The 14,758-nt window shown below is 52.7% G+C and overlaps 1 protein-coding gene across 1 annotated transcript in view; it reads right to left on the reverse strand.

Annotated features, from left to right (window-relative positions):
• The window catches only part of DNAH9 (dynein axonemal heavy chain 9), a 228,924-nt gene that overhangs the window by 140,134 nt on the left and 74,032 nt on the right, over positions 1-14,758 (reverse strand). The window contains exons 39-41 of the mRNA XM_074160192.1: positions 12,472-12,637; positions 9,682-9,784; positions 7,585-7,824 (exon numbers count right to left, since the gene is read on the reverse strand). Coding sequence (XP_074016293.1) covers positions 7,585-7,824; positions 9,682-9,784; positions 12,472-12,637 — 509 coding nt within the window. The remainder of the gene's footprint in view (positions 1-7,584; positions 7,825-9,681; positions 9,785-12,471; positions 12,638-14,758) is intronic.

Consider the following 14,758-nt stretch of genomic DNA (forward strand, 5'->3'; position numbering starts at 1 on the left):
CTGCATCCACCACAGCTGTGCCGAGGGAAGTCCAGGAGGTATTTCTGCTGCCTGTCCAAGCTCTGCAAACAGCGACAAGTTGGGGTCAGCTCACACCTCCCAACGTCAGCACATCTGGGCAGTGAGCAGCCCTGGCCTGGGGCAGGGCAGCTCCCACCAGGGCTCCATTAACGAGACCTAGCCCACAGCTTTACCTCAAACACAGCTTTATCGCCGTCCTCTGACCAGGAACGGTCTCCACAAACCACCCACACGCTCCAGCCACACGCTCCAGCCATCTCTCTTGATTTGTATTCCCCCCCACAACCACTGGTTCCCCCAGGGCACTCAGAACCCTTCCAGCCAAGACCCACTTCCATGCAATATCATTTGCTTCATCTTTAAGTTGATGTGCTCTAGGTTTAATCTGAAGCCACTGGAAACTAAAAGAATCACTTCTCTTTCTGTAGGGAGAGGCACAGCTCTGGTACCACCCACAGTATGGAGAAGCCCTACATCACACAGCTAAATGATTTCTGGTAATAGAGCAGCTCTTCAAAGGTCTTCCAAGTCAAAGGGTCAGATGGTCCAGTGGAGAGAGTAATTTGAATTTTTCTTTCTCTTTGCACCTTAACATGTTCTCTGGGGTGTACATAGAAGAGACGCAGACTTAGAATCATAGAATTGTTATGGTTGGAAGAGACCTTTAGGATCACCAAGTCCAACTGTTAACCTAGCACTGCCAACTCCACCATGTCCCTCAGTGCCACGTCTGCCCGGCTTTTAAACACCTCCAGGGATGGTGACTCCACCACTTCACCTCTACATGGAACTACTTTGCACACAGATAGTCAAAACAGAAATAGAAGAGGCTTCTGTACATACAGGACAACCAGCGAGCGAGAGAAGCCTCCCCTGCCCACAGGGCTGGGGGGGAAGAGAGAGCCAACACGCTCCCACAGACAGGAGATCAGAAGGTGACAGAACAGAAAGACTCCCAGGCATAAAAAGGTAAGAAAAATAAATTACTTTTTCTTTTTGCAGTCTAAACAACATTTAAAATAGTAACAACTTGTGCAGCGTAATGACTCCTTTCCAGCTGTCCTGCACTGTTGGACTAAGCACCCTCTTCTCCTTCGTCCTGATAGAATCATAGAATTGGAAGGGACCTTTCAGATCATCGAGTCCAACCATCAGCCTCACACTGCCCAAACCACCACTAACCCACGTCCCTCAGCACCGCGTCTGCCTGGCTTTTAAATACCTCCAGGGATGGCAATTCCAGCACTTCCCTGGGCAGCCTGTTCCAAGGCTTGATAACCCTTTCTGTGAAGAAATTTTTCCCAATATCCATCCTAAACCTCCCCTGGTACAACTTGAGGCCGTTTCCTCTTGTCCCATCGCCTGTTCCTTGGGAGAAGAGACCGACCCCCCCTGGCTACACCCTCATTTCAGGGAGTTGTAGAGAGCGAGAAGGTCTCCCCTCAGCCTCCTTTTCTCCAGGCTGAACACCCCCAGCTCCCTCAGCCGCTCCTCACAAGACTTGTGCTCCAGACCCCTCACCAGCTCCATTGTCCTCAGGACACGCTCCAGCCCCTCAATGTCTTTCCTGTCGTGAGGTGGGGCCTCACCAGTGGCCGAGCACAGGGGGACAGTCACTTCCCTAAATGATGTTACTCCTGGGACTCCTGGGGCAGCCTCAGCACTCTGAGGACAGTGGTGACATGAAAACAGTGACACACACAGCTTTACTATAAGTGTGTGGGCCATGAACCCAGAGTCCTATTTAAAAGGCCAATTTCAAAATACGCTCATCAGGGGGGACTGAGGGGGCCTCCAGCCGCCCCAGTGGCACCACGTACTGCGGCGGCTGCGGCCTGGGATGGAGCAGCCCATAACCAGCCACCGTGAGGAAGAGAAAGAGCAGAGAGGGCAAGACAGGAGGAGGGGGAGACTCTGACCAGCCTGGCTCTGGCAACCAGACCCCAGGAGGGCCCAAGGCTACGTCACGCCAAACAACCGCGCCAGCAGAAACCAGAGGTGCTGCCCAGCCCGCACCGGTCCCCCCGCTCCCGCACACACCAGCGGGGAACACACACCTGGGCCTTTGCAAGCCTGACGTTTGTGGGGCTCTTCAGCAAGTCCAACCAGGGGGAAATATGGAGATCCCTCCCCGTGCAAAGGAGCGAGAGGTCTGCCGGCCGCCAGGGCCCGTGTGGAGGCCAAGCACGGCTGCAGCCACCGCCATCACCTCACTGTCGGGAAGGGAGCAAGGCCCTTCCTCCCCAGCTGCCGCCCATCTTAATGTGACATGCTGCTGGAAAATCTTGTTAGAAACGGGAATAAAAAGCAAAATACAACCCTGCTGAGTCTATGATTATTATTTTACAGAGATGACAGATATAATTTAGAGCATAATACCATGGTAACCCTTTCAAATGGAAAGAAAGACAGCAACAGGGCTTTCTCTGGTGTGAGCCAGCAGGGAATATATTTTTAAAAAGCATAATCCACCACTCTGTCACTGCAGAGACCTGTCTTCTTTAATCAAGGGTAAATTGCCCAGAGCGAACCAATCAATTTAACTCTGCGGTGCATGGTGGGACCCAGAGGCAGGAGAAGGCGCCACAGCAATGCACGGCAAGTAGTGTCGGACTCCAACCACAGATGGGACCTGCTGCAGGGGGAGAGTCACAGATAACACCATCTGAGGAGCCCAAAGGATTATAAAGGACTGAAGGGTGACCCTGCCCCTGTAACAGCAGCATCACTAACAGTAGGTGATGTAGAGCAAGGATGAGGAGCCAGGGCTGCCATTCCTGCAGATCTTGCCTAATCCTACTCCAGCCCCCTCTTGCCCATCATCCGGACTATGGTTTCCAGCCTCTCCTCACTCTGAACATTTCCCAGCGAGATGGGACAGCAAATTTACGCTGGTTTATTACAGACAGGTTTTACAGCACTTGCTGAGCCTTCTGCAACCATTCAAAACCAGCCCATGAGCCCAGGGGGGTGAAGATGATCACCGATTTTGAGGTTTTTACCAAATCAGAAAAGACCATCCTCCGATCCAGACCCAAGTCGGTCTCCAGGTCAGCAGTGACCCGAATGTGTGTGTGTGTTCATCAGAGAAACCCTGTCTGGTGCTGGGTCCTTCTCTCTTTGGTTCTCCTTCTTCACCCACAGCCCTTCTGCCTGTCCCCGCCTCCCTGGAGACCCATGTTCTGCTTTGGGGAGCCAGCCCCCCACCCAAGAGAGTCTTGCTTCTTTCTATGTGAGGGCCTGAACCAAAGTTTCACCCCGTGGCTCTCGGCCAGCTGATGCCAGAGGAGAGTGGCACCACTGAGGCACTAAGGGTCGTCCTGCTGAAGGTGAAGTCCAGAGACAACAATCAAATGAGAACAGTGGATAAAATCATTGTTGTGTAGGAATACACGAGATTTACCAGGACCTTCCTAAGTCATGGCTCATCTCAGGGGACACCTACTCTACTGCCAAGGGAATCTTGAAAGCAACACAGCTCAAGCAGCTGAGACAAGTACAAGACAGGAAGACACTAGTGTCCTAGTACAGGCACCGGGGCCCAGGTGGGATGTCCTGACATGTTTCACAAAGCACTAGACTTGTTGCCACACTTGGGCAACAGAGTGAAACACCAGAGCTGTGGCCCTGGAGGGGGAGTTGGACAGCCTTCTGTCCTCCCCAGCCTTGGATGGACCTAGATATCCTCACACACCTGAAGCTGAGCATCTTATCCAGAGCCAAATCCCACCTGAGGCCTGCAAAGTGCCAATGTCTGACAAGGAGGTGCACAGCAAAAGGACAAGGACAGTCACCTCGGGCTCCTTTCACCCCCAGTGAATGAAGCCTTCAACTCCTGGGTGTATACAGGTTGCTCTTCTTCCCTTTGGTTTCACAATACCTTTATTTGTTTAGACGAATCTCTGGTGTTTTGCCATCATTTGGAGTGAACAGCTTCTGGAGTCACCTTCAGGTGAATGCGAGCAACACAGACATCAGCCTGACCAGCTCAGGCGAGGTGGCAACGAGCACTGGGTGCAGAAGGACAAACGGGAAAGCAGTAAGTTCCCATATCTGTCTGCTGAAAGGAACAACTGCTGACTGGCTTCAGGGCAGTCTTCTTCTGTGCAACATGCACGTGCATACCAGGTCCACACTCATCCATTCTTCATTAGTTACAGCAATTAGGATACAGGTTCTTGGAGTGTTTTGTAATGAGACAATGGGCACAGGACTCTGTTTTGGCAAAGGGAATCGAGCTGGGCTTGTAAGGCCCTACTGAAATGTTTAGGTACAATATTAATATCTAACGCGGTAGGACAATGCCAGAGCCACTGGAGAGATGGCACATGGAGCCGTCGTTAAGGACCTGGGCAGAGCAGCACGGTCACCGTGCAGAGGCAGCACGTCCGGGGGTTGACTCCTCCACAGCTGCAGTTCACAAATGGTTTGTGTCTTTAACAGTTATCTTGGGCTGCTTGTGGAATTACAGAATAGCTGGGAACACAGCAGTCCCCAAACACCTTTTCTATACGCAGCGATTACACACTCGGTGTTTGACTGTCTGTCTGGGATTAAAAGGAATTTGAAAAAGGCGTTATGCACTGACCCACAAGCTTCACACCCACTGCTTCTGCTTCTCCATCTCCCCACAAGCGACGGAAACTCGGGTGGCCCTGCTTTTTCGGGATGTTTTGTTTTGTTTTGCTTTGTTTCCCTCTTTCTTTTTTTTTTTCTTTCTTTTTTCCAGATGCCATCACACCAAGCTTGACAAAAGAACACTGACCAGATGGATGGACTGCAAGGTGGTCAGAGAACTGGTTGGACAACCAGGCTCAAAGCTCTAACTGGAGATCAACTACCCCCCAGCGCTGTTCCTCAGGGGTTGGGACCAGGGCAGTGTTGTTTAATCCTTCCTCCATCACCCCGGCAGCGCACCCTCAGCAGGTCTGCAGTGACACTGACCAAGCACAGAGGTTATTACACCAAAAGGAAGGATCTTGACAGGCTGGAGAAAAGCTGTATGAGGTTCAATCCACTTCTGGGTCCCACAGTACAAGAAAGACATTGACATACTGGAGCAAGTTCAATGGAGGCCACTGAGACTGCAAAACGGTGGAGCACAGGACATGCAAGGAACGGTTGAGAGAAATGGGTTTGTTCAGCCCAGGGAAAAGGTGAAGGGGATTCTTGCCCTGTCTACAGCTACCTGACAGGGAGCTACAGAGAAAATAGAGCTAAATGGATCTGTTGGAGCGGGGCCAGAGGAGGCCACGGAGATGCTGCAAGGGCTGGAGCCCCTCTGCTGTGAGGACAGGCTGAGAGAGTTGGGGGGGTTCAGCCTGGAGAAGAGAAGGCTCCGGGGAGATCTTAGAGCCCCTTCCAGTCCCTAAAGGGGCTCCAGGAGGGATGGGGAGGGACTCTTGATCTGGGAGGGGAGACACAGGATGAGGGGAAAGGGCTTAGCACTGAAAGAGGAGAGATTTAGAATAGATATTAGGAATAAATTCTTTGCTGTGAGGGTGGTGAGAGCCTGGCCCAGGTTGCCCAGAGAAGCTGTGGCTGCCCCATCCCTGGAGGGGTTCAAGGCCAGGTTGGAGGGGGCTTTGAGCAACCTGGTCTGGTGGGAGGTGTCCCTGCCCAGGGCAGGGGGTGGCACTGGATGATCTTTAAGGTCCCTTACAACATGAACCATTCTATGATTCTATGAATTTTATTTTTTTTCGAGGTGCATAGCTGAAGGACAAGAGGCACCAAACACAAAATGCAGCAAGGGAAATTCCGATTGAAATAAAGATACATAAACTTCACCATAGACAGGATTTAGCTCTGCACCAAGGGCCAGGGAGAATCGGAACTCCAGCCTTGGAAACATTCAAAACTCACCTGATCAGCCTGACCTGAGTTTGAAGTTGGCCCTGCCTGAGCAGGAGGTTGGACAGGAGAGCTTGGGCTAAATTATGGATTTAGGAAGATGTAACAAATGCAACACATGGAAATACGCACTCCTGAGTCCAGAGCCTCTTTCACACTCAGTTTCAGGAAAATGACTGTGTTCCAGCAGAGCTAAACAGGAAAGCAGGAGATCTCAAGATCTCAAGAATATTTAAGGTAAGTAAATAATCAAGAATGAATAGCAAAAAGTAAGGATTTCAAGAAAAATTGAACCACAATTTAAACAAACGTTTTGAGACAAAGAAGCCAGATCCCCTGCTCCTCCTGCAGCCATTTAATAAACAAAAAGCCATCTGAGCTCCTGTCACTGCTCCCTGGCCCAGCATCCAAATCTGGCAGGACATTTTCTAATATCCCACAACCTTAACACTTTTCAAGCAGACTACACTTAAAATCAAAGCTTCCCATTGAAATGCTGCTTTTCTCTCTCTCTGCCTTTCAAAGCACAGCTTAACTAGAAGCCAGGATTTAACACGACCCACATCTAACGTCAAAGGCTGCTGATGTTTAGCTGCGCACAAGTGACAGGTCTGATTCCTTCTTGACACAATGGAGTTATTAACTTTTTCAAGGTCTTGTTCTTGGATTTCCTATTGCCTGTCATCACTTCAACCCTCGTCTGATGGGCTGGACCACAAGGCACTGAAGGTTCAGTACCTACTTTGTAAAACAGACATTAATAAGGACAGCAACAAACTGCAACCAGGGGTTTTACAACAGGTTATGGTGTTTCAAACCTCTTGATTTGGCTGCTGAGGACTTTCTCACACTTCGTTAATCAGCCTTAAACTCAGAAAGGCTCTTTCAGCAGTAATAGCTACTGCTGGAAAGCATGAGATTTCTGGGGAAAAAAGAAAAAAAAATCTCCACTGTTGGAAGAAAACATTTCCTAAGCTGAACAACTTTTCCTTGGTACAGAACTGGATCCAGTGGTGAATCAGTTTCAGCAATTGAGTCAAAGCTGGTTTTGATTTATTTATCAACTCTTTAAATGCCATCCTTCATGCACACACTGAGTTCCTGGCCATCGAGAAGCTAAGGGGACGTGCCACTACAGGCCAACAAGCCTGTACTGGCTCCAAGCAGAGCAGTCGAACTAGTTCCTGCTCTCCTGTCTTCAGGGCCAGTAGGTCCCTCAGTACCCACCACCTGCTTTAGCGCATTAAATCCTGTCCCTGTGTGCCATTAATCCCCAGATTACACGTGTGGAACTGATGCTCACTGAGACAAACCCAGCTCCATCACACCAACAGTCGCTTAATTAAGTTCTGAAGTCAGGAGCCTAAAGGTCCCTTCAGCCAGAGGGCATTTAAGCCCACCCCAAACCTGCACCTCTTTCTGGAGATATTCAGCCCTCCCCATCGGCCACAGGAGGCTGCAAAGTAAATAAGCTTCTAACTGACGTTCCTCAAAGCCACAGGTGATGACTCTGGAATCCATCCAAGACCAGTCAGGAATTAGGGACTGGCCTGATGTCACCCCCTTTACTCAGGGGAGACACACACTGTGTCACTGCTAGATGGGAGACTCGTGCTCACCAAGGCCAGGTGGGCCAGGGGAACACATGCCCACACCCTCCTACGGCCTCGGAAGAAGCTCCAAGTGCCACAGGACAGCAGTTACACTTACTTGGAAGATATTGGAGAAGTCTCTCAGGTTGAAAACGTAGTGAAACTTGATAGCCGTGGGCAGGAAAGTAGCAGTGACTTTCTGATGCAGGGCCAGGGCCAGGGCCATCAGCTGCTGAGCTGATTTTTGCACAGCCTCTGAGAAATTCCCACTCGTCAGGTGCTGCATTAAAATGGTGCTGTAGATCCTGGACAAGGCATCCTGACCAGGGATGGAGAGGGCGAAGACGCAAAAGTGACGCTGAAGATGAGAAAGGACAAGGTCAGAGAGATGGGCAACCACCTCTCAAGCAAAATTACCCTTTGGGACTTGATGCAATTGGACACAGTGCTAGGTCTCATCTATGCTCCCACTTCCATGAAAGGTCGGCCCAGACGATCTTCCAAGGTCCCTTCCAACCTGGGATGCTCAATGATTCTATGATTTTCAGTCCACCTGAACAAGGCTATTTCCCTCTTCCGATTTCCCTGCAAAGAACAGCTGGGAAATGCCATCACTCTGCTCTCTAAACAAGGGGTTTTCAACTGCATTTCACAACTGCTACGCTGGAAGTTCAGTACATTGAAGAGCTGAAGGGCTCTGAAGGCCCCTGAAAGGCCCACCAACCTCTGATGAAGCCCAGTCACCACCTCTGTTGGGAAGAGCCCCTGGAAGGTGCCACCTCCCACAAGACCCATTATTGATTTGGAGTTTGCAGAGATGGAGGAGATGCCCGTATACAGCCACGGGACACTTCATTTTAGAATCAGAGAATCATAGTGTGGTTAGAGTTGGAAGGGACCTTAAAGATCATCTAGTTCCAACACCTTGCCCTGGGCAGGGACACCTCCCACCAGACCAGGTTGCTCAAAGACCCCTCCAACCTGGCCTTGAACCCCTCCAGGGATGGGGCACCCACAGCTTCTCTGGGCAACCTGGGCCAGGCTCTCACCACCCTCACAGCAAAGAAGTTCTTCCCCAGATCTCAGCTCAATCTCCCCTCTTTCAGTGTCAAACCCTTCCCCCTCATCCTAGGCCTCCCCTCCCTGATCCAGAGTCCCTCCCCATCTTTCCTGGAGCCCCTTTAGGGACTGGAAGGGGCTCTAAGGTCTCCCTGGAGCCTTCTCTTCTCCAGGCTGAACCCCCCCAACTCTTTCAGCCCATCATTTTAACACCACAGCTTGCTAAAGAGGAGCCAGGGCTGGGGCTGACTCTGGTCATGAGGTTTCTCCAGGAGGGAACAAGTTTTGCTCTCTGCTATCCAGGCTCCTCAAGGGCCGGCAGGACCATTATGCTGTGCTGTGACAGGATCTTTCCCCGCAGCAGCTGCCCCATCGAGTTTCTACTGCTCTTGCCTGGGCACCCGTTCCTCAGGGCGTTTCTCCACCACTGCTCACCCACCAAGCCCCCTCCTACAGCTCGGCAAATACTGGCCACGGAGCCGGGAAAGGCACTGTCCCACTGGCTGCCGTGTGTCCCCCTGGGATGCCAGCAGGTTTGTTTGCAGGCACAGGGAACAGCATCTGAGCAGCTTCTGCTGCTCCTCATGGCTTGGAAAGAAGGGTCAGTGACCTCAGAGCTGATAAAAACCAGCTCTATGACCCGCACTGAGCCTGGCACCTCCCAAAAATCAAGCCCTAAGGTTTAAGATCTCTTCCCAAATCTATACTTCCATTACCATCAGCACTTGCAGTGTTTTGGGGCATTTATTTTGGTTTTCTTTGTTTGGGTTTTCCCCCCACACCTCTTTTTAATGAGAATATACTGCCAGCTCCATCAGGAAATTTTAGAAACCAAAAGGCTTTAATGAACTATGTTCCAGAGGTAAATATTAGCTAAATGAAGGCACAATCTGTCTGTCTGAACCAGAAGGCTGTCCCGAAAGTAGGTGTTCAGCTGGCTGGCACCCGGTGACTTCTTCCGCCTGAGCAGCAGAACGTGAAGAAAAACAAACAAGGGAACAAGGGAATCTGTCTGCTGCTTCACCATTAGGAATTACAGTCACTCGACAGATTCACGCCATTTCTACTGACAAAATGACAGCAGGATCTGCCAGTGCTTAAATAACCCATCCCAAAATAAAAGCAGCGCCGTGCCTGGCCCTGCGCGGGGCCTTACCTGCAGACGAGGGTTGATGGTGAAACTCCCCGCAGTGGGGTTCATGCACGACACGTACTGCACGTTGGTGATCTCCTTCAGCGACAGCTTGGTCCTGTCGTACCTTGGGGTGAAACAAAAGCAGCAGTAGTGTGACAGCAGCAGGGTGACAGCAGCGGGGGGACAGCAGCGGGGGGACGGGGGCAGGGGGACGGCAGCAAGATGATGGTGGCAGGGGGACAGCAGCAAGATGATGGTGGCAGGGTGATGGCGGCTGCTGCATCTCCCCAGCACGCATCCGTGGCTGCCAACGGCCCATGGGGTCAAATTCTGCATCTCGCCGAGGCAGGGCCTGGCCTTGCCTGCACACCCGTACGTGGCTGGGCACACACGAATCCTGCTCTTGGTGGAAATTTTTCGGCTTCTACAACCTGTAGCTGATGTTTCTATAAACTAGTCACAAGCACCGAGCAAACACAGCTGAGCAACTACAGGTTGCAGCAGCCACATGCCTAGAAATTGCAGAAAATCGCAGGAATCCGTCTGGTTCGAGGCAGGCTGGGAGAGCGGCCAGCAGGCTGCCGGCTGCCAGGGCAGCTGCCTGCACGGGAGGGACGGGGACTCCATCGGCAGATCCGGGGACCAGCCCCTGGAGCACCCCCAGGAGCAGCGTCACCACCGGGGCCAGGGCAGCCCGAGGGCTGGGTCCTGGTTTGAGCGACACAGGACTAATTTCTAATGCTTGGGAAAACTGCACTTTTAAAAGACTCTAGTGTCTGAATTTGTGACAATCTTTACTGCCACCTCTGGGGTGTGGGTTTCACGGTCTCAGTGTTTCTGAGCTCCCCAGGTGCAGGCACGAGGAGGAGCGAGACCCGGGCACCTGACCCAGGCTGCCAACGGGGTTATTTCATACCATCAACGTCATATTCAGTATAAATTAGAATGTTTGCTGAGGAGTTCTCTCTCTCTCTCTCTCCCTCAATGGCTGCCACCCAGAGAACTCCTTGCCCCGGTGCCGGAGCCCTGGGCCCTTCCCTTCCTCCCGAAGCTGCAGCGCTCGCAGGGTCCCACACTGGCTGTCCCTGCGGGGAGCACGGCTTCTGCTGGGGAACGGGCTGGGGATGGTCCTTGTGTATTTTATATTGGTATCGGGAGAAACACTGGTTCTTTAGTATTATTAATGTTAACTATTTAGTCCTATTCTCTTAAATCTGTTTATATGTCGACCCTTGGGTTTCCTTGTTTTTTCCCAATTCCCCTTCCTGGCTGGGGAGAAGTCATCAAGTGAGAGAGTAATTGTCTAAACAGCAATAAATTGTTGTGGGTTCCTCAAACCATAACAGGCTGCAGCGAGCTCTGCCCCTCTCACTCCTCACTGTCCCTGCAGCCCCACCAGGCTGCCGGGGGTGACCCCGAGCCTGCAGCACCCCGGTGGGCAGAAAGCCTGGCGGTGCCTGGGAGGGGACACCCAGCGTGCTGCGTCCCCGAGGCCCCAGTGCTGCCATGGAACCAGCAGAGCCCTCTTTCTGCCCGACTTCTCCAGCATCCACAGCCCCAAATCCCTTCCAGCCCTGCACTGCCTCCGCACCTGGGGAGCTTTTGGCCCAGCTGAGGTGCACTGGCAGCTGAAGGGACCGGGAATTGCTTCGAGCCCCTGCCTTGTAATGCAAATCACAGAATCATCGTGGTTGGAAAGGGCCTCAGATCACCGAGTCCAACCACACACACACACAAAACACCCCCCACAATCTCGGGCACTAGAGCATGCCCTGAAGGACCACGTCTACATGTTTCTTAAATACCTCCAGGGATGGCGACTCCACCACCTCCCTGGGCAGGCTGTTCCAGGGCCTGACCACTCTCTCAGTAAAGTAATTCTTCCTAATATCTAATCTAAACCTCCCCTGCCCCAACTTCAGACCATTTCCTCTGGTCCTGCCATTATTCCCTTGGGAGAAGAGGCCAACACCCACCTCTCTACACCCTCCTTTCAGGGAGTTGCAGAGGGCAATGAGGTCCCCCCTCAGCCTCCTCTTCTGCAAACTAAACATGCCCAGTTCCCTCAGCCTCTCCTCATATGACTTGTTCTCCAGACCCCTCACCAGCTTGGTGGCTCTCCTCTGGACACGCTCCAGCAGCTCCATGTCCTTCCTGTAGTGAGGGGCCCAGAACTGAACACAGCACTCGAGGTGAGGCCTCACCAGTGCCCAGTCCAGAGGCACCATCACTGCCCTGCTCCTGCTGGCCACGCTATTCCTGACACAGGCCAGGATGCCGTTGGCGTTATACACGGCTGTCCCTCACAGCGCTGCTGGTCATGGTGCAAAACGCACCAATTTCCTTCCAAAGCACCGTCACTGTTTTTCCTTCAAATTCCCTCTCCCTAGAAAACACTTGTTTGCTGCTGCCCAACTGAAAGCAACCCGAGGTGCTCTCAGCAGGGGCGGCTCATCCCAGCTGAGGCCAAATCCCTGGATCTTCCTCCGCACGGCAGGCACCGAGGCCGAGCATCCCACTGCCCTTGCAGGCTTCGCCCAGGGACCATGGCCACGACCCGCAGAGAGAGGGGAGCTTTGCTCCTCTCAGCCGGGCTACCAGCGAGGGAGTTTGTTTGCCCGGGACAGGGGAAGCCCCGCGGGTGCAGAGCGACGGGCTCACCCAGAGCCAGCTCCAGCCCGGCGCAGGCGGGTGCCATGGCAGACAGGGGAGGGGACGGGGGAACGGCGCCTTCACCCCCTCTCAAACCCCATCCCCAGCCCTGCCGCTGAGCAAGAAGGTCTCAGCTGACCAAGCCTGAGCAGCTCCTACCAATGGCCGTAGTCGAGGTGCTGCCTGATGAGCGTGTGGGGCTGCACCGTGCCGTAGGCGTCCACTTCAGGCATGTTCAGGTCATCAATGAAGTAGATGAGCTTCTTGGTACCAGGAGGGCCATAGTTTCTGCCGGCCTTTTTCTCCAGAGGCTTCTCGAGCACACCTGTATGGAGGCAGAGGTGCCAAGCTAAGCTACTGGGGGGTCACTGTTGCACAATAAAGATGATTTCTCAGCCCAGCCCAACGCCGTGCTGCAGCTCAGCAGCCCCGGGAGGAGCCAAGCTGTGCCCAGGACAGGCAGGGCTCCCCCCACAGCCCCCAGACCCTCCTGCTGCATCCCGGCTGTATATTGCTTTTGAGGAGAAAGAGTTGGTCCTGGCAGAGGATGCAGCTCACCAGCAGGACAGTGGCTGTCCCCACGCTGTGGCCATAGAGCGGCTGGGAGCCCCGCACGGTGCTGGCAAGGACCCTTGGGCAGCTTTTTCAGGCTGAGTTGACCCAAATCATAGAATTACAGAATCATAGAATGGTTTGGGTTAGAAGGGACCTTAAAGACCTTCCACTCCCACCCCCTGCCCTGGGCAGGGACTCAAAGCCACCTCCAACCTGGCCTTGAACTCCTCCAGGGATGGGGCAGCCACAGCTTCTCTGGGCAACCTGGGCCAGGCTCTCACCACCCTCACAGCAAAGAAGTTCTTCCCCACATCTCAGCTCAATCTCCCCTCTTCCAGTGTCAAACCCTTCCCCCTCATCCTAGTGCTCCCCTCCCTGATCCAGAGTCCCTCCCCATCTCTCCTGGAGCCCCTTTAGGGACTGGAAGGGGCTCTAAGGTCTCCCCGGAGCCTTCTCTTCTCCAGGCTGAACCCCCCCAGCTCTCTCAGCCTGTCCTCACAGCAGAGGGGCTCCAGCCCTCCCAGCATCTCCGTGGCCTCCTCTGGACCCACCCCAACAGGTCCAAGTCCTTCCTGTGCTGAGGACTCCAGAGCTGGACACAGTGCTCCAGGTGGGTTCTCACCAGAAAGCTCTCAGTGCCTCCTTTCAAGTAAATCAAGGCAAACTAAGAGTCTGCTACAAACCCAGGTCTGCTTCAGAGCAAACAGCAGCTTCTCAGGCAAGATGAAGCCTTTTGAATCCCTTCTACATACTTTTTTTAAACTAAATCTTGCTCGCTGAGGCCGTTCTGACCCATACAAGAGAGCAGTGACCGTGCCCTGTGGCCCCAGTGACACACAGGCAGTAGGGCCTGGGCACTGGGAAGGAACTGGGAGACGCCGAGGGCACAGCGGCCCATGAGTAAAGTTCATTTTGTGAATGCACGTGCGTTTTTTACCTCCGTTAGACAAAAGAAAGAGGTGATTTCAGGGCCAAATTCCTGCACATCTTCAGAACAATCAAAATAATGTTTTTTACTGAAATGCACTAAATACCCCCAAAGTTCCCCGATCCCATCCCCAGCGTTACTCAAACCTCCAGATAACGTGACAAGACTCATTTCCAACACGAGCTGGCAAATTACCACCTAGTTTAAGTAGGATCATGCACGAGCAAGACAAAGCATGGAGAGAAAAGTTTCTCATTTCAAAGCTTTGAAAGATTTTAAATTCTTTTAGCAGAAGGCTGAGGTTATGTGTCACTCTGGATTATAAAATGTGGGGAATATTAAGAATCCTGGGCTGCTATTTAATAAAAATCACCCCACGCTGCTGCATATGATGTTCTATAGGTTATTGATTCCTTTGACTGCGGCCCAAGCAACCTTCATGGACTCAGCGAGGGGAAAAGCAAAGAGAAGCAGGTCTCCTCCGCCCAGCCCCTGCGGTGGGAGAGCGTCCTCGGGGGTCACTGCTCTCCTGAAGGTGGGGGCAGAATTTGTCTCATTTACAGAATCACAGATTGCTATGGGGTTGGAAGGGACCTCTGGAGATCATCTAGTCCAACCCCCCTGCCACCCAGAGCAGGTCCCACAGGAATGCGTCCAGGTGGGGTTTGAATGTCTCCAGAGAAGGAGACTCCACCACCTCTCTGGGCAGCCTGTTCCAGGGCTCTGCCACCCTCACAGGAAAGAAGTTCCTCCTCATGTTTAGATGGAACTTCTTATGTTCAAGTTTGTGCCCGTTCCCTCTTGCCCTGTCCCTGGGCACCACTGAAAGAAGACCGTCCCCATCCTCCTGACACCCACCCTTGAAGTATTTATAAACATTGATCAGATCCCCCATAAAAGACCCAAGTCCCTCAGCCTTTCCTCATCAGAGGGATGTTCTGGTCCCCTCATCATCTTTGTTCT

This window comes from Numenius arquata, chromosome 17 (genome assembly GCF_964106895.1).
Source record: "Numenius arquata chromosome 17, bNumArq3.hap1.1, whole genome shotgun sequence".
Taxonomy (NCBI): domain Eukaryota; kingdom Metazoa; phylum Chordata; class Aves; order Charadriiformes; family Scolopacidae; genus Numenius; species Numenius arquata.